The sequence below is a fragment of the Mytilus galloprovincialis genome, chromosome 1, assembly GCF_965363235.1.
Source record: "Mytilus galloprovincialis chromosome 1, xbMytGall1.hap1.1, whole genome shotgun sequence".
NCBI lineage: Eukaryota > Metazoa > Mollusca > Bivalvia > Mytilida > Mytilidae > Mytilus > Mytilus galloprovincialis.
Window position 1 is genome coordinate 59,585,734 of NC_134838.1, and position 23,183 is coordinate 59,608,916.

At 31.5% G+C, this 23,183-nt stretch overlaps 1 protein-coding gene across 1 annotated transcript; it reads left to right on the top strand.

The window, feature by feature from the left end:
• Positions 1–2,803: 2,803 nt before the first annotated feature.
• LOC143080088 (uncharacterized) lies at positions 2,804–23,072 on the top strand. Its single transcript, XM_076255771.1, has 5 exons — positions 2,804–2,910; positions 6,884–7,160; positions 16,291–16,520; positions 18,743–18,938; positions 20,318–23,072. Exons 2-5 carry the CDS (start codon positions 6,923–6,925, stop codon positions 22,756–22,758), a joined length of 3,105 nt encoding a protein of 1,034 aa, XP_076111886.1. The 5' UTR covers positions 2,804–2,910; positions 6,884–6,922; the 3' UTR covers positions 22,759–23,072.
• Positions 23,073–23,183: the final 111 nt, after the last annotated feature.

Below are 23,183 nucleotides of genomic sequence, written 5' to 3' on the forward strand. Positions count from 1 at the left end.
TATCGTGTGTTTTTCTATGTTGTGATGTTATGCTATTGTTTCAGAAAAAGGGAGAAGGTTTGGTAACATTAAAACGTTTAATCCCGTTGCTAATGTTTCCACCTGTCCTAAGTCAGGAATCTGATGTACAGTAGTTGGTTTTTCCGTTTGAATGGTTTACACTAGAAATGTGGGGCCCTTTATAGCTTGTTGTTCGGTGTGAGCCAAGGCTTCGTGTTGAAGGCCGTACATTGACCTATAATGGTTTACTTTTTAAAATTGTTATTTGGATGGAGAGTTGTCTCATTCTTGTTAAAATAAACTTTTAAAATATATAGCGGGAGCTTAAAGTAATAAGTATTTTGAAGTTTTTTGCAATGTCAGTTTTTCTTCGACTAACAAGTTTTAAATCCCCCTTGGTATCTCTCAATTCTTGTTTAAATATATAAAAAAAAGATGTGGTATGATTGTCAATGAGACAACGATCAACAAGAGACCAAAATGACACAGAAATTAACAACTATAGATCACCGTACGGCCTTCAATAATGAGTAAAGCCCATGACTCATAGTCATAGATAATGATGTAACAGTACAACATAAGAACGAACTATGAAAATCAGTTAAAAAAGGCTTAATTCCTTCGATGGATAAAAAATACAAGTGGACGTGGGCGGGTACTTGTACATCCCAACAACAAAAAGACACTAGGTACATATCTGAGATTACTCGCAGTTAACTAATAAAAAAATCATGCATCATAGACTAAAGTAGATGTATGATTTTGTTTTATTAATATTAGAGGCTTTTAACTACCTTGTCACAGAAACGGATTTAAGCATAAGAATTCAAAGTTGATTAATGAACCTTGAAAATAAGGTAAATTTCAAAAGAATCATGTAGCACAAACCTTTTCCTACATTAATCATTCTTTGCATTATGAGAGTTTATTTTCCAGTTGAAAGTATCAAAGCACTAAACTTACGTTGCTCAACAGACCTAAACATGAGGTTTTTACAGTTTGTTTTTATGGTATCAGTTAAGGGAAGATTTAGCACGAACAAATATGTTTAACCCCACCACATTATCTAGGAGCCTGTAGTTCAGTGGTTTTTAATGATGATCGGGGAGAAAATATCAAAGCAAAAAAAAAAAAAAAATGACAGACTTTACGTTTGTTTGTTTTGCCGTTTACTTAGTAAGCTCTGGGAGTTGGTAAATGAAGTTGGAATCAACTAATACCGATGGCATCGTTGAGTAGATAGCAAACATTTAATTGTATTTTGAAAGAGGTATCGGGGATCAAAAGACCATTGAATAAAAAGACATATTAAAATTTTGAGTTAACGATCCATGATGAGCAATAGCCACAAAAGAAGAATTTATATAAGATAAACATAAACGTTTACATTGGGACATTTGAAAATGTTGTTACAATGAAATAAGTAGTAATAACAGCGTAATAAAAATAGAATTCGTTGAGGCCTTGCTGGTAGTTATTTTTTTTCTCCGAAATCGTATCAGTTGTAGAATTAGTCCTACCCCAATTACTGTTTTTAAATCACCTGAGATCTTCTCATGTTCTACAGCTGATATGTTATCCTTTGAATCACTTTATTGACTAATATTAAACACATTATACTGGATCCGCCAATGACCATCTCATAGTCTACAGCTAATCAAAATAGTTGTATGACTAAACTATCAAAGACTTTAATCACTTTACAGTTGAGGAACACATGTTTTAGATATAGGACGTGCTTTTTATTGATTTTTCGACTCTTTATACAATATGTTTTATGATTGCCAATGAGACAACTATCCAAGTTAAAATTAAGTTGATGTAAGCAATTATAGGTAACCGTACGACATTCAACAATAAGAAAAAACTAATTCGTACGCGGCTAGAAAAGGCCCCGATATGGATCGAGGATCGAGAAGCCAGTCACCCGAGAAGAGATCGAGAATTCGTCGAGTAGCGGTCGAATTAATCGGGAAAGGGTCATGTAGAGATCGAGTTTGGTCGGAATACAATAATTTTACAGATCAGTACTCGATCATTTCGACCTTTGCTCGACTAATGTCCGATCATTTTTCATAACTAAGTAAGGTTCTTTTTATTTCCATTTATAGAAAAAACCAAGTGATAACCCTTATTGTTCCTCTTTTGGAATTTATTTTTCTTCCGTGATCATGGATTCTCTTTTTATACTACGAATACATTTGCATTATAATTTTTTTATAAAGGAGGTCGTTAGTTTTACCCATCCTTTTTTATTGTTTCACACGAAGCTTTTTTTTATGGTTAACTATACCGTAAGCCTCCAGATCTTTGTTCAGGGTCGCATGGTGACGTCGTTGTCCAGCATTCTTGACCTTTGCTTATAATTGGCCATCAATCAGTTTGTATCTCCTTATGTTTGCATAATGTGTTTATTGGATTTTTTTCTTTGTATATTGTACATGTCATAGGTCGTCCTCTTGAAACATATGTAAAATGTACGACCAGTTTAAACAAGTAATAAACGGACCCGAATATGCGTGAAGAATTGACAGAAATTGAGTTTCCTTCATATGGAACTTTTAAAAATGAAATGCTCATTCCCTAATTTTGTATGGAAAGAATTAATGCCTATGAACATCAAGTTACAAATTCATATAACAATTATTTCTCTTTTAACAATTATTTTGTGTACAATTTTCCAATGTTTTCGTTTTCCTGGTCACGGATTTCCTTTTGAAATCAATTGTGTGTGCCTAAACATTATTTTTTATAACCTTTTCACTTTAAACGGGAAGTTCATTGTGATCTAATTCGTCGACATGTACATTTTACGGTTGGAATGAACTTTTTTGTTTTGTGAAGAAATATGAGAATGACATCAAGGATTATGATATCAGCGGACATAATTAGTATTACTATATAAAAAGGGTAAGAATATTGCTTGAATGATTATATCTTATACCGTGAGTAAAGTTTTTTACCCGGGAAACGGACGATATGAAAGAATTTCGATTCAATGAATTTTACAATTTGACATGAAAAAAGATGAACAGACACAAAGGAAATGATGAAATTAGCAATAGCACAATGATCAAAATAATAACAGAAAAAAAAATATATTGTTTTAAAAGGTTGAATGATAATTTTCTTAAAAACTCCCTCAGGCAACGTTAACTTTTTTTTTCATGAATATGGCTATTCGTTTATCTCCCTTTCGTTTCTACGTATCTATGTTACAGTGAATTTGTAGTATAAGGGATTACGTATAATCTCTGAAATTTTATAAGACTCTGTATTATTACTTGTAATTTTAGTGATTATATAGGATTGCTAGAATTTTCAGGTGTAATGCATAAGCACTAGAACAAATGCTACATAATAAATGGAATGAAAAAAAAACCCACTGAATACAATTAGAATAATTTATCCTATCTAGTCATATTTAAACATCTTTCGAAACATAAATATTAAAATCTTAAAATCTTAAGAACAATAATCTACTACAAATAGTTTATTTTTACAAACTACATTGTAAATTTGAATGACATCTATTATAAGGATGTAGATTTGGGGTCCCTCTTTTCTTAATTCATTATTTTTAAGATTATAATTATGTATTTTGTCGATTATTCTGTATTCTGTATATTTAAGCACATTATTAATCTCTATTCTTATTTTTCATTCCTCTATTGTGGACTATTTTTTCCTTTATTCTCCATTCTATGTTCATTAGAAACATCTGAAGGTGATACAAAAGGCAATCAGACCCCAAAAAATTATTCCTTGTGTATCATCCACGCATAGTTTCAGGTTTCAGGTTTAGTAGTCAGGCATTATCATTTTCAGCCCTTTTATTGAAAAGAGCCATATATTATAGGATCATAATTTTTAGGAACGATCAACATACGGACTAGGTATAACAGCCTCCTTAAAAAATTAGATATAAGAAGTGCTTTTTATTAACAAATTAGATTTTACTACTCTCTCCAGAATTAAAAAAAACAAGATGTGATATGATTGCCAATGAGACAACAATCAAATAAGTTAAAATAAATTTAAAAAAAAACGACATGAAAATATGAAACGATCAAATCAAATCAAATCAAATATTATATTGTCGTATAAACTTTACAGTTTGTGACCAACATATATTAACACAATAAACATCTATACATACATATCAAACATACACAATTCAATTGAGAAAACTATTGACATATTTTATAGGAAATCAAATATGACAGACATAAACCAACGACATCCACTCAACTACAGGCTAGAAAAGGCCCCGATATGGAAAATATGAAATAATTCATTTGAGAAATCTCACGCCCTTTTTTATAACAAAACAATTTAGGAAAAAAAAACCAGACATGAACCAACGACAACCAATTACCTACAGACTTCTTTATTATATCTTCTCAAAAATAATTTGTCTTGTGAAATAACAGTGTGCGTTCAAAAATCTAGATGAAAATTTATTTGCTAAAATTCATATAATGTAAGCTCTCTTCCGGAATGGAAAGATCAATGTCCTAGACTTATTTACATTGTTGATATTAGATTGAAGCAATTAATTGTTTCCACTTGAAAGCATATATCAGGCTTTTACAACAAATAAACAAATGTATGTATTTCTTTCTACTCCAATCGGACCTATTTAAAACAGACGTGTTCCGGTTTTCCATAACTAAGTAAGGTTCTTTTTATTTCCATTTATAGAAAAAAAACAAGTGATAACCCTTATTGTTCCTCTTTTGGAATTTATTTTTCTTCCGTGATCATGGATTCTCTTTTTATACTACGAATACATTTGCATTATAATTTGTTTATAAAGGAGGTCGTTGGTTTTACCCATCCTTTTTTATTGTTTCACACGAAGCTTTTTTTTATGGTTAACTATACCGTAAGCCTCCAGATCTTTGTTCAGGGTCGCATGGTGACGTCGTTGTCCAGCATTCTTGACCTTTGCTAATAATTGGCCATCAATCAGTTTGTATCTCCTTATGTTTGCATAAAAGGAAATCAAATATGACAGACATAAACCAACGACATCCACTCAACTACAGGCTATTCTACATTATATCTTCTCAAACAAGGTTGGTCTTATTAGATAAAAGTGTGCATTCAAAAATCATAAGGCAAATGTATTTGCTTAAACTCATACAATGTAAGCTCTCTTCCGGGATGAAACATATCAATATCCAGATATATTTACTCTGATGATATCAGATTGAAGCAATTAAATGCTTCCTTGACAACATATAACTACGCTTTTCCAATAAAGTCTATCAACATCTGTAGGTATTTCTAGCTTCTCCAACTGCGACCATTAAAAAACAGACTTGTTTATTTATTTTTCTAACTCAGTAAAGATTATTCTAATATGCATTTATAGAATAAAAAAACCCGTTCCGTTGATGAAATTTATTTTGCCTTCTGTGATCAAGAATTATCTCATAACATTGTGAACACATATGCATTAGTATTTGTATAAAAATCTGGACGTTGGTTTCCATCCTTAAAGCTAGGTTCACACTGCCGATCAGATCAACTCGCTCATGCCCGATCAAGACAAATTACGTGATCGAGAGACTGGTCTGACTCAATCGACAAGAATGTCCGGGATAGTCTACCTTGCTCGTCATATATCTGGCTTTCTACCCGAGAGTTTTTGACATGTCAAAAACTTTCTAGTAAGGATCGAGAAGCCAGTCACCCGAGAAGAGATCGAGAATTCGTCGAGTAGCGGTCGAATTAATCGGGAAAGGGTCATGTAGAGATCGAGTTTGGTCGGAATACAATAATTTTACAGATCAGTACTCGATCATTTCGACCTTTGCTCGACTAATGTCCGATCATTTCCAGATTAACTTGACCAATGCCCGATCGCTTCAGGATCACTGCGACTTCTATATTTTTTTTTATCCCTGACCAACTCGACCAATTCCTGATCCCTTCGCGACCACATTCGACCACTCCTCGATCATTACTAGTCCATACACGAGAACACATGACTGCTACACGATTCTCTAAAAGTGTGTGCAGATCTGATTAACTCTCATAACTCTGCTTCCGCAAATATATTGGCAACATTATTCTTAACTGTACAAAAATTCCTCCATGTACAGTACGTGTCTTTACTCTTCCAAAGAGAAGTAACATTTTAAAATGGAGGCAAAAGACGCCATAGAAACAATCAAACTCAAAGGTCGAAAACAAACCGACACAGCCATAGCAAAAAACGGAAACTGATGAGAAGAAAAACAGCAGTCCACATAACATAGAAAACTTTTGTCCAGAAATGTTTGTAGTATAAAAAAGAAGATGTGGTGTCAATTGCCAATTAGACAGCTTCTCACAGAACACAAAATGACACATAAATTATTAATAACAACGATTCTTTTGTTCTATTTCAACCGGGTTTCCGCCTGATTCACAACCATTAACACTGTTGCTTTATGTGCTTTTAATATTGGAAGTGTCTGTGTACTTAATGTTTTAAATGTAATTAAAATATATAATCAGGCAATTTAAAGTTAATAAATTCGATCTATCTATTTTAATTCGGCGGTTCATGTCAATACTCCTGTTGTTATTTTCAAGAAACCAAGAGATGACTACATCAAGAACGCATTAAATAAGTGAACATGAGTTAAAATGATAAGGAACAATTATTAAAGAAAATCAAACCACTGACACAATGATATATACAAAACGGAGGGACACATTTTTAATACAATATTAAGTTTATATTTACAAAATGGATGGTAAGTTGAAAAATAACACAGTAAAACTCAAAATTGAAGTTCACTTCCAAAGTTAAAAGTTAATCACTCAATATTATTGCTTCTCTGCTTTTGAAATACCTGTAGGTATTTTCTTTTATTTTAATTTTTAGAAGTTCCCGATATATTAAACAATACATTATAAACGAATAATGGCTTTATCGAAAGTAGCTGGGATGTCATCACTAACAGATAAAGAGACCAACTTCCTGAGATTTGCTAATCTTTTGATTCGTATTGCACCAAAAGCAGTTCGGGATTTGTTTGATAAGTATTTCACACCTGGTGGATTGTCTGTAGTGTTGAACCAGTCAAAAGGAAAACTTGAAACTCTTAACCAGAAAAAAATCCTCAACAAGTCGCAGATGGATCTACTTTATCCTCCACATGGTATGAAACAAAATATTTATATTTGTATCATTGAAGTAAGTGAATTGCTACTTTTAGCAAAAAAAAATGCTATGGAACTTTAAAAAAAAATTACCATATTCCAGAACTTGCGTTTCATATAGAATCATTTTCATAACAGCGTGGACAAGACCATTTCTTGGCGCGCTCATGTTATCAATTGACAGGGTCGGATTAGGTGAACGTTTGACTGTAACGCCCACTTGTCATATAGTACGTGTTATAGACATTTAAACTGTGGGGTCGCCAAAGGTTCTGAATAGCTAAATCAAATAATACGAAACACTAGCAAAGGACTAAACATTGTCAGTTGATTTACATGTTGAATACTTAAACTTTCTTTTTTCTTCTTCTCGCGCACCTGCATGTACTTTACTCTTGTATTTTATTCAAATTCCTAATGGAAGGCCTGTGACAGACTCAGTGAGCGTAAAATCACCGTTATCGATAGCCGATGTCAATCAAGTCAAAGTAAATGATTCAGTATAATTACCAACATAAGTATTGCGTTTATCAACGCTGTGACGTTAAGCACGTTATTGCGTCAATGCCGTGAAATGCGACAGAGCAATTTGATAAATAGCTCTTCTATGAAAACTAACTAGTTACCTTTTATGAAATTTATATCCGTAGATTAGGCAGGTATTACTGTTTCCAAAAATATTAAAAATGTTCTTTAACTTTTCATAATAATTTCAAATAATGATACAAATATTACCAAAACGTCAAAAATATGCGTGTCAGACGTAACAAATTATTCGCAAAATAACTTTTGCGGGAATTTTTGTGGTCTAATAAAAAGTTTAAAATCCGCGAAAATTCGCATGAATGATAAACGTCTCATATAATTTATGACGCCATTGCTGTTTTTTGTGTTGATCGAACGGTAAAAATTTATTTTTTCAAAAATGAATAATCCTCGCCATGGTCAGGTTTCTGAAAATGGTAAGTTATCAAAATTTATCGCTTTTTAAAATATCAGATGATATAAAATTTAGTTTTTATAAATTATTCCTACAAATGTGCTTAGATAGACCATTTCAAATCCGGAATTTTACAGCACTCGCACCACAAATAAAAACGCATTGGCCTCGGGAAAATGTCTTGCAAGATTGTCCAATGTCGAATTTCGCCGCTTTTTACAAAAACACTGTCAGTTTCAACGTCATTTTATTAAATATTCAATTTGTAGCATATAAAACAGTGCTTTTTCGTAATTGTGCTTTCACCCCACAATACGATAACATACTTTTTGATAAGCTGTTAAGTCGAAATGACTTCGTTTTTTAACAAATCGAATGTCTTGCAAGTTTGTCCACTGAGCAATTTTCTTACGTTTTGGACGTTTTCGATTCGGGACGCTATACATATATGTATTTTCAAATTATTTCTAAAAGTTTGTTCTTTGTTTTGGTGTTAAACACCACATCATGTATAAGCGACATTTTTTGTATTTTATTGACCTGTCATCAAAGGTAGGAGAAGCCGGACATCAGGTGACCTTAAGTTGAAATAGTTGCAATAACTGTCGATTAGCATCGGAGTCGAACAAATCTCGCCACGAGCGTATCTTAAAATTACCATGCTTTTTATCACTTTATATGAACTCATTAGGCCAATCATCCTCCTAGGCCATCGAATTTGAAAGCAGTTCGTATTATCATATGATATGTGAACGATATTTCCTTGTTTTTAAATGACAAGTACGGTTCGATTTTATGTTTTAAGATCAGAGGACAAAACAAAATAACCAAATTACAAATTTTGAAAATAGATAGAATCATAGAAACCACGATAAGAACTGCAATATATAAAAGTAGTTATAATCAAATAGAAAATGAATAATTATCTAAAATGAAAAAAAAAACATATGGTAATTTGCCAATAAATAGGTAAAATATTAATTACAGAACAAAAGAATTTCATATCCGAGACCGAGAGAATTAAATATTGTAAAGAGATAAAGAAACTAAAAAGAAAAGAGTTAAAAAATAAAAGTTACAATAAATATAAAGAAAAATACAACACAAGCCGAATCAGAAGTTCGAAAAGTTCATTTGCTTGCGTATCTACCAGTAGCAAATATTTCGTACATATTCAAGACTTTGAAGTATCCATATCGATCAAAAATGATTACAATCAAAACGAACAAAGTATACTCGATTACCGACGTAAAACGTCAAATTTTGACGTTACCAATTGGGACGCGATATCGTGCGTAATGTCTGTATGAGAATGATTCTAATTATTTCTTGATATAAGGTTGCTACTGTAAGGTATGTTACTGAATCAAGTGTTCTTGGTGTTAAAATAGAAGTCATCCAACACTAGTATTGACGCCATTTCGATTTTATTGACCGTTATGAAATTTCATGGTCAGGGATGTCTTTGTACAGTGGACAGTTCTTTGTCTTTTTTTTGTCTTTTTTTTTTCTTCTTCAAATGTTCCTGTTTGTTTTTGTTCGACAATCTTATAAACATGTTAAAATATGTCAATCTGGATCAGAAGGAAAGATGACATGTCGTCTTGTGATTTGTTACCTTGTAAAATAGCGGGTACAACCTTAGGCTAAGCCCGTCTGTTCAATTTAAAGCAGGGTTCATATTCATATCACTAGATTATGTTCTCATCCATTGGAGTTTATTTACAAAGTCCTCGTTATTAAACACACCATTGAAGGTTTTCGTTTAATGATCCGGTAAAACCGTAAAAAGAAAGTGTACGTTAAAAATACTGGCCCTCGATAGAACCATATAACGAAAGCAGTTCTATTAGCAATGTTTTAATTATATTTAATACGAATTTAATTTGTGCTAGAACTAAAGATCAGTAAAATCATTGTAAAAACAAGAACAAATGCCAGTCAGAACAAAAGAAAAAAAATATTACAAATAATGTACAACAACTCAAGATTGGGTACACCCGCTTCCCCTTTGGAAAAATAAATAAATAATAAAACCATCAAAACTCTGATATAATGTCAATTCTAACGTTGCAAAATGTTGATATGCTATACGAATGCTATTAATCCTTTAAAAAAATGAATGATAGTCAGAGAATAAAAATTACAAACAACACATATTTAACGGTCATCCAGGTTAGATTTGGAACAAAAAGGCATAAAGACAAAGCGCATTAGAAAAAAAACCTGAAAGACAAGAATTCAAAAAAAATATCATGGCACAATAGCACAATGACAGGATGTATAAGAACCAATCAACGTCAAATGGATATTACGATTTTTCATTCCCTATTGTTAATTTTCCTTTTTTAGACGGTGATGTTCCTTTGGCTCCATCATACGGTTTTTATATATCCCAACTCGTTCGTATGCCCGTGTGTGTAGTGATGTCATAGATTTTAACGAACGTAATCAATGCAACACTGGTAAAATATTAAGTCAGGGATTTCGTTACCATAAATTACTTAAAACTTTTACTAAATTCTGTCTAAGACACAAAGATTTGATTAGTAAATTTGGCTGTATTTCACATCCTAAATTTTACGGTAATATTGTACTACAAGCGCGGGAATCACTATGTGATCCGTGTAAACTCATCGAACCTTTAAACAAACTTATTAGTACGGGTTATCTTACGAATGTTGTAATAAGGTCTTTGAATATAGTTTACATTGGCACTCACATCGATTTTTTCATCAGCAAATTAAAACATAACTAAATTGGTATTTTCTTTTCAAACTGGATGTATAGAGACACACACACGTTCATTTTTATCTATAAATAAGTAAACTCCTAACTATCATACTGCCTGTCGATACATTTATTTTTGGCATTGCACAAGTCATGTCTTCTTTGACTGTCCATGACGTTAAAATACTAAATCCCGGGATGTGTTTTAGTTGATTTTAGTCTCTGATGCATGATTTTTTTCATTATTAATTGTTTTGGCTTTTAACTAGCTGTCAGTAACTGCAAGTACTCTCAAATCGTACGTTCATGTTAATTTGACCTGTTGGTACTATTTGTAATGCTTTTTTGTTACTTAATGTAAACAAGGATCTTGTCTATATACCAGCTTTGATTGTTTGGAATTACAACAAATTATCACTTCTTCGTACCATGAACATTAAAATTATCTAATTTCTCCTTAAATACTGTTCCGGCACCTGTACATGAAGAACACGAAGTTTTATCGAGCACCAATTGTATAATTTTATTGTTGATATTCACCCCATATGTTCCAAGTTTTAGATTAGCTTTATTGATATACAAGAGATTTCTTTGTATTCCTAAACGGAATATTATACACACAGAAGAAGAAGTATACTTAACAACAAAATTATTTTCATTTACCTGTGTATAATATGACGTAATTTTTTTTCAAAGTTACTGTTTTTCTGAAAATTGTTTAACATTTCACAGCGGTTTTATAGTTTTATCTTAGTTTAAAGCTATTTATTTACTTTTTTACCTCAATTATTCATCCCTTATTTTTAATACCTATGTATATGCATTGTATCACAGATAACATTTATTCGTTCATTGTGTGTTAATTTGTGTTACTAATTTTTTTCATTGAGTGAAGCCTTCGGATTGATATTTTATAGTGTATCTTTCTATGTTGTGATGTTTTACTATTGTGTCAGAAAAGGGAGAAGATTTGGTACCATTAAAACGTTTAATCCCGCTGCAATTATTTGTACGTGTTCTAAGTCAGGAATCTGATGTTCAGTGGTTGTCGTGTGTTTATGTGGTTCATAAGTGTTTCTCGTTTCTCGTTTTTATATAGATTAGACCGTTTGTTTTCCCGTTTGAATTGTTTTACACTAGTTATTTTTGGGGCCCTTTATAGCTTGCTGTTCGGTGTGAGCCAAGGCTCCGTGTTGAAGGCCGTACCTTGACATATAATGGTTTACTTTTATAAATTGTTATTTGGATGGAGAGTTGTCTAATTGGCATTCATACCACATCTTCCTACAGTATATCTAATTTCCAAAAATGGAGTAACAGAATCATAACTGTATACATTTTATTAACTTTTCAGGTTTTGGAAGATTCTTTTGGCTAAGATATGTTTCGTAAATGTTGTTTGTGACGAGAGATGTTAAATATTTCTATAAGTTTTGGAAAAAACATGACATTTGATAAATTTTCCGGTTTCCTGTTTACGAAGATTAAATGATTAAATCTAAATTAGTGAATCAAAATACTCATTTCAAGTGAAGAAATTTTGTCAATTTCCGTATGCACTCATGTTTGTTATTTTCATATAGATTTACATAATTGGACACATTTTCCGGTTTCCTATTTTAGAGGTTTTATGATAAAAATCTTAGTGTTAGTCTCAAAACACGTATGTCTATTGATGCAATTTTAAAGTGTCCGTATACAATCATGTTTGTTATTTTTATTATATATAGGTCAACATTTGACAGGTTGCCGGTTTCTTATTTTCGGATTTTTTATGATAAAATCTCAGTTTTAGCCCCAAAATATTTTTTTCTAGTAATTACATAAGTGGCATTACAAATACAGTTATATTGTAATAAAACATGTTGCTTCGTCAAATACATAATTATTAAGATTTCCCTGTTTTATTGATTTTTTAATTAAAAGTTTATAAGTTTAACCTTAACTCATCTGTATCCACAATTAATTAAATATATCCAATATAATTACATCTTCGACCGAAAAACAGTGAATAGTTAGTAATATTTTTATTATCTGGCAAAAATTTTATATTGAGGTTCTTCAAAATGAAATGAGCCTCCTCATGGGGTTTTTGATAATATGATTACCAGACCACGTATTTCATGATTATATGATTATTTGATAATCCAGGACTGTGTTTTTGATTATCTTGTTTAATTTTTTTTTAATGATTATGTTATCATATTAGGAAAACATTTGTGATTATTTGGACACCTCCATTAGGGGCCTCGGAAATAACAAATTCACCACCATTCCAACTGACTTAATTTTTGAATGATGACATCGTTAACAAACATAAACTTTTTCTAACTCCATACAAGCGAAACCGAATAGTATAGAAGTTCAAACTATGCACTGGCTTCCGAAGCTGTACAAAACACCTGATAAACATAGATTTATTTCGCCATTGAGGTATTGTTCCACTAATGAATTACTCGTTTGAAGTATTTGATCAATTGCATGCTCATATTTGAACAATCGGTTCGAAGTTTTGATTTGTCTACCCTATTCACCACTTTGCTTTCACCATCTAAATAACGGTCCAACGATTTACAGAAAAGAGCGACGATTTACAGAAAAGAACCGAAAAGAACCGAAAAGGACCAAAAAGAACCGAAAAGAACCGAAAAGAACATTCATATATTTATTATATAAAAGCAATATATATATATATATATACACGATTTTTTTTATGTTGTTAACAATACCTCGAAACAAAGGAATGCATTCAAATTTAGATTGTATATTTATAGGGACATGTAGACTTACAGAAAGACTTTTGCAATATAACTAGGTTTTTAGTAATATTGTTTTTAAGTATACTGATATGTTTGATAAATTTTCATTTATTTTTCATCAAGGATTTTAATCTTATCATTTGAAAATTTGTTTATAATAGATATAAGAAGATGTGACAACTCTCCATCCAACTAACACTTTATAAAAGTAAACCATTATAGGTCAAAGTACGGACTTCAACATAGAGCCATGGCTCACATTAAACAGCAAGCTATAAAGTGCCCTAAAATGACTAGTGTAAAATCATTCACCTTAGGACAGGTGCAAACAAATGCAGCAGGTTTACACAGCTTTTAATAAGCATTTTACATTTTTTAATAGTAATATATAATTCATAGATTTTGCGGTAAAAATCATTGAAATGAAAAGCAATATTCTCGTACTATAAATGTTAATCCTAACATTTTAAAAAATGTTTCGTTTGTTAATAACAGAGATATATAATACATGTATATGGGTATGGTAACATTAAAAGGTCTTTTTTTCGTGTCATTATATATATGTGTGTGTATTAACTGATTAATGGAATGTACATACACATTCCCAAACATTTGTAAGGAACTGTTGTAATGTTCCAACTAAATTAGCGGTTGAGATTGAACAAAATAATGATACTTATAAATATAATTCACGTAGAACGATTGTTTGACAGTACATATAAATATTAATATTTCTTATATTTTTTTGTCTATTCTATATTTTCTTTAATATAAGATAGGCATCCGACCTACCTGTAAATTTCCAAATTTGAGTTAGGTAGTCCTGTCGCAGTATAATATTTCAAAACCCAAGAAACTTTTGTAAATAAATATCTTTTCATTTATAGACTTATTATAATTTGCAATTTGATAATTTCCTTCGATTGCAAAAAAAAGGTCGATTTCCTTTTCGGTTCTTTTCGGTCCCTTTCGGTTCTTTTTGGTCCTTTTCGGTCCTTTTCGGTTCTTTTCTGTAAATCGTCGCTCTTTTCTGTAAGTCGTCGAACCCTCTAAATAATGCGTTGTCTGATCTTTCAAGATCAATTTGAATGAAGATTAACAACATCCAACTTTTAAACAAATAATCTTAACCTTTTCAAGGAAAACCCTAATTATATTCTGCTGTACGCTCTAACACACAAAAAATGTTGTTTCAAATTTATCATGATTTATTGGAATGTGAAAACGTGTTCTTCTAAAAAAAATATTTACCTATGTTCACCGTAGATCAAGGACGATAATCATTTGAGCTTGATTTTAAAATATTTTCCGCCTTTTATCTATACAAAAGATTTAAGTAATTATTGGATTACATTCACGGTCTGATACAAGATCTTTTGAGATACGATCAGTATTAACTTTTTGATCTTTCGTGTTTCAATATTTTTTATCTTTGATATTGATTTCATTTTCCGTATGTCTGAATTCAAGCGACACTTATGATCTTATGAACGCGTCATGCGCCTTGTATCTTTGGAGAGGATCAACCGGTACAAATTCTAGAATATGTTTTGTTTTTTAAGTTGCTTTTCAAACGTTTTATCTGCAGAATACATACATGAAGCTCATTTTGAGCGCAGGGAAATCATATCATGTGTTACTACCACTAGGTCAGTAGCGATGCTGTTGGACTATTTTCTAAACATTTTAAGTAGTAAGACCCTTTACATTTCAAGTTCACGATGCTAAGTTATTGTGATAGAACATAGGCTACAATGCACTTATGCAAAACTATTCTAAACAAATTTTAAAGATGTTCTGTTTAAGACTTTCTTGGTCTTATGCTGTCAATATCTTATACTTTTAGACTTCTGGTTTTCATAGAAGATAATTATTATTCCTGGAAAAAAGTGTTGTTTGCACGGATTGGTTATCTAACTTGAAAAACTATTTTCTAAACTTCGATTGACTATAAAAGAATACAAAAATGTCCAAACATAGTACCTATCTTAATCAAATTGAAGAACAAATGAAGCACTGGCTATATTTAATAATACATAAAAAGGATATCAGGATTTATCAAAACTATTGGATAGAACAATAAACCTCTGTTACGCGCGTCTGGCGTATTAAAATATAATCCTGGTACCTTTGATAACTACATTTGTATTTACACCACTGGGTCGATGCCACTGCTGGTGGACGTTTCGTCCCCGAGGGTATCATCAGCCCAGTAGTCAGCACTTCGGTGTTGACATGAATATCAATTATATGGTCATTTTTATAAATTTCCTGTTACAAAACTTCGAATTTTTAGAAAAACTAAGGATTTTCTTATCCCAGGAATAGATTACCTTAGCCGTATTTGACACAATGTTTTGGAATTTTGGGTCCTCAATGCTCTTCAACTTTGTACTTGTTTGGCTTTATAACTATTTTGATCTGAGCGTTACTGATGAGTCTTATGTAGACGTAACGCGCGTCTGGCGTATTAAAATATAATCCTGGTTCCTTTGATAACTAACTACCATTAACGCCCGACTCCTTTGAAACAATAGGTGGCACACAATCCAACATGGAAATATGAATAAAAACATGTCTCTTATGGAACTTACTCAAAATATGTTACATTATGAATAAGAAAATAAAACGCTCAAACAATGGGATTGTCGTCTTATAAATCAAAATCATCAAAAATTGAAATGCATAATTATTTTACAGGTACGACGGCTGTAACGGTTCAATCATCGGATATGGATATTACTCTGATGATTTGTTTACTGCGTAATTTAAAAAAGATGAAAATACAAGATTCACTTCCAAGAGAAACAGATGTATGCGCAGAAGCAGATATATCTCGAATAAAATATTACAGAAACTGGATAGCTCATAACACAGATGGTCAAATAGACAACAACGATTTCCCGGCGATTTGGAAGAATATTTGCGAGGTAAATAATTAAAATTCAGCATAAGTATATTATAACTTTATCAATATAGATCATTTGATCATATAACTAAATACAAATGAACACAAACAATTGAATGCTGATCATAGCCAGTAAAGATTCTTTATAAAAAATAAATCACTTATATCGAAAGGATGTTAATTAAGACTTTTTCACAGTTCTAATGACCATCAGATAAAGAGCAAAACAAACATAGACTGCTTTTTGTAGAGCCTTTGACTTTTGTCGAAAAAGCGAGAAATAGCGATTCTACATTCCATCGTCGGTATCGTCGTCGTCGTCGTTGGCGGCGGCGGCGTTTCACAAATATCCCCTCTGTGGTTAAAGTGTTTGAAATTTTAATAACTTTCTTAAACTATCCTGTATTTCTACCAAACTTGGACAGAAGCTTGTTCATGATCATAAGATAGTATCCAGGAGTAAATTTTGTAAAACAAAAATCATGGTTTTCCATATTTTACTTATAAATGGACTTAGTTTTTTCTGCCAGGAAACATTACATTCACTCTGTGGTTAAAGTTTTAGAAATGTTGATAACTTTCTTACACTATCCTGGATTTCTACCAAACTTGTACAGAAGCTTGTTTATGATCATAAGATAGAATCCAGAAGTAAATTTTGTAAAAAAAAGATCCGGTTTTTCCGTATTTCACTTATAAATGAACTTAGTTTTGCTGCCAGGAAACATTTCATTCACTCTGTGGTTAAAGTTTTTTGAAATTTTAATAACTTTCTTACACTTTCCTGAATTTCTACCAAACTTGTACAGACGCTTGTTTATGATCATTAGATAGTATCTAGAAGTAAATCTAGTAAATAAAAATCTTTCTTTTTCCATATATTACTTATAAATGGACTTAGTTTTTTTTCTGCCAGAAACATTACATTCACTCTGTGGTTAAACTTTTTAAAATCTAAATAACTTTCTTAAACTATCCTCATTTAGTACCAAACATGGACAAAAGCTTGTTTATGACCAAAAGCTAGTATCTAGAAGGAAATTTTGTGAATATTTTGTACCTTTTTTCCGTATTTTACTTATAAATGGACTTAGTTTCTCTTGCAGTTAACATTACATACAGTCTGCAGTTAAAGTTTTAAAAACATTTATTAGATTTATAAACTATCCGGGATTTTTACCAAACTTGGACTGAAGCTTTTACAATCAAAAGATAGTATCGAAAGGAATATTTTTTTCAATTTTTCCTCATATCTCTTGCACGTCATTTTTGTTGAGCCTGCGATTAACAGCAAAAGTAGGCAAGACACTGGATTCCACGGAACCTTTACAATTTTTTTTTATGTTGATGGGTTTCAAAATTAAACAAGGTATGGTATGATTGCCAATGGGACACCTATATACCAGAGACCTAATGACAGAGATGTCAGCCCCGGTGATATGCAACAGCACAATCTTAAATCATAGACAAAACACATACAGTATAGCAAGCTTTAAAAAGGATCTAGCATGAAAAAATGTGAAACAATTTAAAGGAGAAAACCAACGGTAGTTTTTATAATTGTTTTGGACTTATTCAAGTCTGTTGAAAGTCACTGCTCACATACAAAATATACATTAATCTGGCATTCTGAAAGGCTGTGTGTTATAAAATCGCTTCGGTTCTTTTAAAATTATGTATGATTAATTCTAAAATTAGTCATGTTAGTATTTTCTATCGTTTTGCTATTTGGGAGTCATTCGTCATTTAAAATATTTTTATATCTTATTGACAATATTTCAAACTTACCAACATTTTTTTGGGTCAAAATTCCGATTTTTTGTAATTTTTTTTTTTTTTTTATTAAAAAGAGGTTTTACATAAACATACACACAGGTAAAAATAACCAACATGCAATCAAATTAATCAAAACAAAAAGGTGTATCAGTCAATCCAACTCTTTCTATGATTCAAAGTATCACAAATATGATTGTTTTATTGCATTTGGGTAATCCTGGGGTGCTTACAGGAACCCATGAGTGTTTTGATTTGACTGTTTTTCTAATATATATCTTTTGCAAACGTACACCCTACAAGCGATTTAATGACACTTGGTGTGAAATGGGAAGACTAAGTTAACGACGCAATGAAAATATTCTTTGTTTGATTCTAAAGTTAATTTAAGATATGTGTATTTAAAAGTCTTTAAGTACAAATGTGGATGAACATATTTTCTAAAAATGATATCAGGTTTTACTTTTGAAGGCTATTCAAAGACTTGGCGGAGCATCGTTAAAAACGGAGTGTGATATGTTGATGTCTGCTAATATTGACAGTTCATACAAAGAAATGTACGTTTCCTTTTCCCAACAAGAGAGAAGATTAGATAAAGTGGAAGAAGAGTTGATGTCTGCAAACGACAAAATAAAACAGTTAGAGGAAAATCAAGATAATACAAAAGGTAGTTGCATTAAATGAAAATAAATTGAGATCAAGAATATTTTGTGTGTGGATATAACCGTAAACAGTGATTTACTGTAAAAATTGGCGTGGTAGGTCTATAAAACAACTATCTTTGATAACTGTACGAAATAAAGAAGTCGTATATTGAAAACTTTACATTTTTGTTAAATATAAAAGTAAGTATTGCGATTCTTTATTGCGAAAAAAATCCATAAATGCTATTGATTTGAATTATAGCTGACTATGTAAAAAATATATTATAGTCAATTTTCATTTCTTTACAGTTGCATACTATAACGTTTGCAAATATCAGTAAATTTGCTACTGTCACCATGGCGAATTGGTTTACTGATACGATGTGTCACTGTCTCAATCCACTATCGACACATATTCATGTTAATATCAATTTTTAATAGCTGGGGGAAAGTTCGAGAAAAAAATATTTAATGTTAACCTTACTGTCATGACGTTCGGGTTTTGATTTCATGCCTTCTTCTAGTGTTATAAGTCTTGTCTACCTTCGCATATACACAGTTTTAAAAATAATAGAGATATTCACAAAATAGGTATTCATACCGTCTATTGGACAATAAATCATTTTTGTTTTAAGGGCACCAAACATGACAGCAACTGGAACTGCTATAGTACAAATTTGATACATTTTGGTACATGATAAAAAAAATGCATACAAGTCTTAGATAAAAGTCTTAGTTAGCTGGTTTGCAAAAATATAAAAAGTACAAAACTTGTCATATTCCATATTATGACATTTTTATCAGTCAGGATTCGCAGGGTGGATTATGTCTAAACACCAGAAGGCACTGACCCTGCTGGCGTGCCCATCTTCACTTCATTTGTAGTTTATGATATAATTTTTTTTAGAATGAAGTAACGAGATTCGAAACATCGGTTTCTTCTGTTGCGTTAACTATATATACATAAACACGTATTAAATATTAATAGCTTGGTTGATTGGTCGATTGTTGTTTGCTCAACTGTAAGCGACAATAATTTTATGCATATTGAAGAAGAGAATAATGTATATTCTTAGAAAGCATACACATTTATGTATAATATACCATATAAAATATAACCAACTTTGATGAAACGAGGCAATTGCTTTCCCCCCCCACACATTACTGTTAATTACCTACAGGCAATGTTTACCTACGTTTCGCATGACTGTGACAAGGCTTGTTTGCATACATTTTGTTCTTTCATAAATAGTATACATATATTTCTGCTAAATCATAACAGTATACATTGAACTTTAACATAAACAGTGTACATAGATTATATTGTATCATAAATAGTTTACAAATATTCTGCGATACCATAAACAATTAATGAATAATAATAGAAATGTATTTGTTTTAGATAACCTTTTATTACAAGTTGCTGCTTGGGAAGTAGAAAATAAAAATTTCTTTGCAACATTTGCTGTAAAATCGGTTTTGGAAAGCGTAAAGCAGGCACCATTTGTTGTTATCAGTGGTAGTCCAGGAATGGGGAAAAGTGCAACTGCTTATCACATCGCCTTGTTATTTCGTGATATGATGGGCTATGAAATTTTACCAATAAATGAGCCATCACAAATTTTGAAATTTTGTAAAACTGGACGAAAGCAGATTGTAATCATTGATGATATATGTGGCAAATTTGCCATGAACAATTACATTGTTGACTCCTGGGTGAGATTAAGAACAGCAATCACACAACTTATGAATCACAAAAATGAGTCATTACGTATTGTTGCAACATGCAGACTCCTTGTACGCCAAACTGAACAATTTGAAAAACTTATTCAGGCATTTGAAATAAAGGAATGCGATCTTCTCTCTGAAGAACTGGCATTAAATGTGGATGAAAAACGTAAAATTGGATTGTGTCATCTAAATGAACAATGTTTAAACATGTTAGAAGAAGAAGTAATTGTGGAGACAGATATGTTTCCTCTTCTATGCAAACTATCGGCGGAAAAGACATTTAATCCTGATTTTTTTACAAAACCATATGAGATCTTTGAAAAAGAATTAGATGAAATGGCCTTGGAAAATAAAGAGTGCTTTTTTGGTCTTACTTTAATCGTGTTGCATAACAACAATTTAAAGAAAAGCTTATTTGAAGAGAAACACAATAAATTATTTATTAATATGTTTGATGAAGTGTCTGAAGAATTAAAAATGTCATATAGGCCATCAAAACTATTAGTTCTACGCAGTCTTCGAAGTCTTAAAGGAACATGGAGTAAAGAAAGTGAATGTTCAGTTTCGGCGATACATGATAAGGTTTTCGATTTTATGGCTTTTTTTATCGGAAAATTATTATGGAAAACAATTCTACAGCATGGAAATAGCAATTTTATTTCTGAAAGAATTAGTTTTGAATTTTTGGTAGAATCAACAAACGATTTTGTAATTATGCTTGATAAAAACCATGAAGATTCATACTTTCAAAGAATTGAAGAAGAAATAAGATGTCGAAAATTTAATACCGTTTTCTGCAATGTCATAGCAAAAACTACATATTACCAAGAACATTTGATTTCCTTGTTAACAAAACGGTGTGACTTATTATCAATTTTGACTGGCAACGTGTGGACATTGTTTTTCATTCAAGATGACGACTCTGGCAAGCTGTATAACTTTCTTATAGAAGAACGCTTAAAACGAATAAATTTTGAACAAACATCAGATTTAGAGTCAGAGGCAGATGGTTCATTATTGGTAGAACTATTTGACACACAAATAGATTGTGATGATGATGAATTTAATTATCTTTCAACATATTCAAATGTACCCCTTATGATGGCAGTTATCGTTGAACGTGAAGATTTAATTATATTATTACTTGAATCAGGATATGCCATCAATATTAACGAAACTTGTTTAATCGATGACAAAGAATTTTCACCACTGTTATATACATTTGCTAATGTTCAGTTAGACATGTTAGATATTGCAAAAATTTTAATAGATTATAAGGCTGATGTTAATGTATTGTACGAAGGTAATGCATTATTGCATTTGGTTTGTAAAGAGGGTAGTACTGATTTCCTGGAAGTTTTACTCAACTGTGAAGAGTGTGATGTGAATATAGCAGATAGTCATGGGATGACTGCATTGCATATTGCAGCCGCGATAGGATATACTGAAATAATGGAGTTATTAATTCTAAAAGATTGTGACATCAACCTATGCGACAGTAATAAGCAAACACCTTTATGTTTGGCAATTCAAAACTATCAAAAATCTTGTATTGAATTGCTTATTACTTGCGGCTGTGATATAAATATTTGTAATCTTGAAGGAAAAACCTCACTTCATAGTGCATGCAAAACAGGACATGTTGACATTGTTGAAATTATTTTGAACACAAATCGTTGCGATATTGATAAATCGGACACAAATCATAATTCTCCTTTTGCGATAGCATGCGCACATGGAAGTAAAGACATTGTTGAATTTTTGATCCTGAAAAAATGCAATATAAATAATGTTAATATTTTTGGACGTTCTCCTCTACATATAGCTGTATGTAAAAACGACATTGAGATAGTACAGACTCTAATTGAAAGCGGATGTGATATAAACTTGTGTAATGCCAAAAAGCAAACAGCTCTTTTTTGTGCATGTGAGATGGGTATTTGTTCCGTAGTGCAGTTGTTGTTAAATAAAGGTTGCGATGCCAACATCTGTAATTCAGATGGTTTGACACCATTAGACATTGCCAACGCCAAAGGTTTCCTAGACATTGTCTCATATTTTAGTAAAAAAGATGAGTCCAGCGAGATTGATATAATATATTCAAGAATCTAAAACACGAAAACATTAAAGAGAATGTGGATAAGGAAAAGATAGGTCATGACATTCCTATTGAATATTTTAAAAAGACTCAGTGCGATATTCTAAGTAAACGCGTTACTGGGACAAAAATAAAAATATTATACTTTGGCTCGTACATTTTGTGCGCAGATGAGAATATCTACTCTTACATGCATAAAGTATTATCATGTTTATTTGAAAATGCATTTACGATGCATCGCTCCATCCAGAATATAAGGAAATATTTCAGTATCACTAATTTATATTATATACAAACAAATTCAAAAGTGACGTCCATTTGTGAATAACCGTTGTATTTTCTGAAAAGGAGAAGATATAAGGCATACTTTGTAGCCCATCTGATTCAGTAAAAACTTCTTTCATCTACCTAATAACATTCTTCCGATATTCGTTAGATA

Bases quoted from the DNA above. Each gene is read 5' to 3' on its own strand.
- LOC143080088 (XM_076255771.1), top strand. From the start codon at position 6,923: ATGGCTTTATCGAAAGTAGCTGGGATGTCATCACTAACAGATAAAGAG. The intron at 7,161-16,290 runs GTATGAAACAAA...ATTATTTTACAG, and splicing joins TCTACTTTATCCTCCACATG to GTACGACGGCTGTAACGGTT. The intron at 16,521-18,742 runs GTAAATAATTAA...TTACTTTTGAAG, and splicing joins TTTGGAAGAATATTTGCGAG to GCTATTCAAAGACTTGGCGG.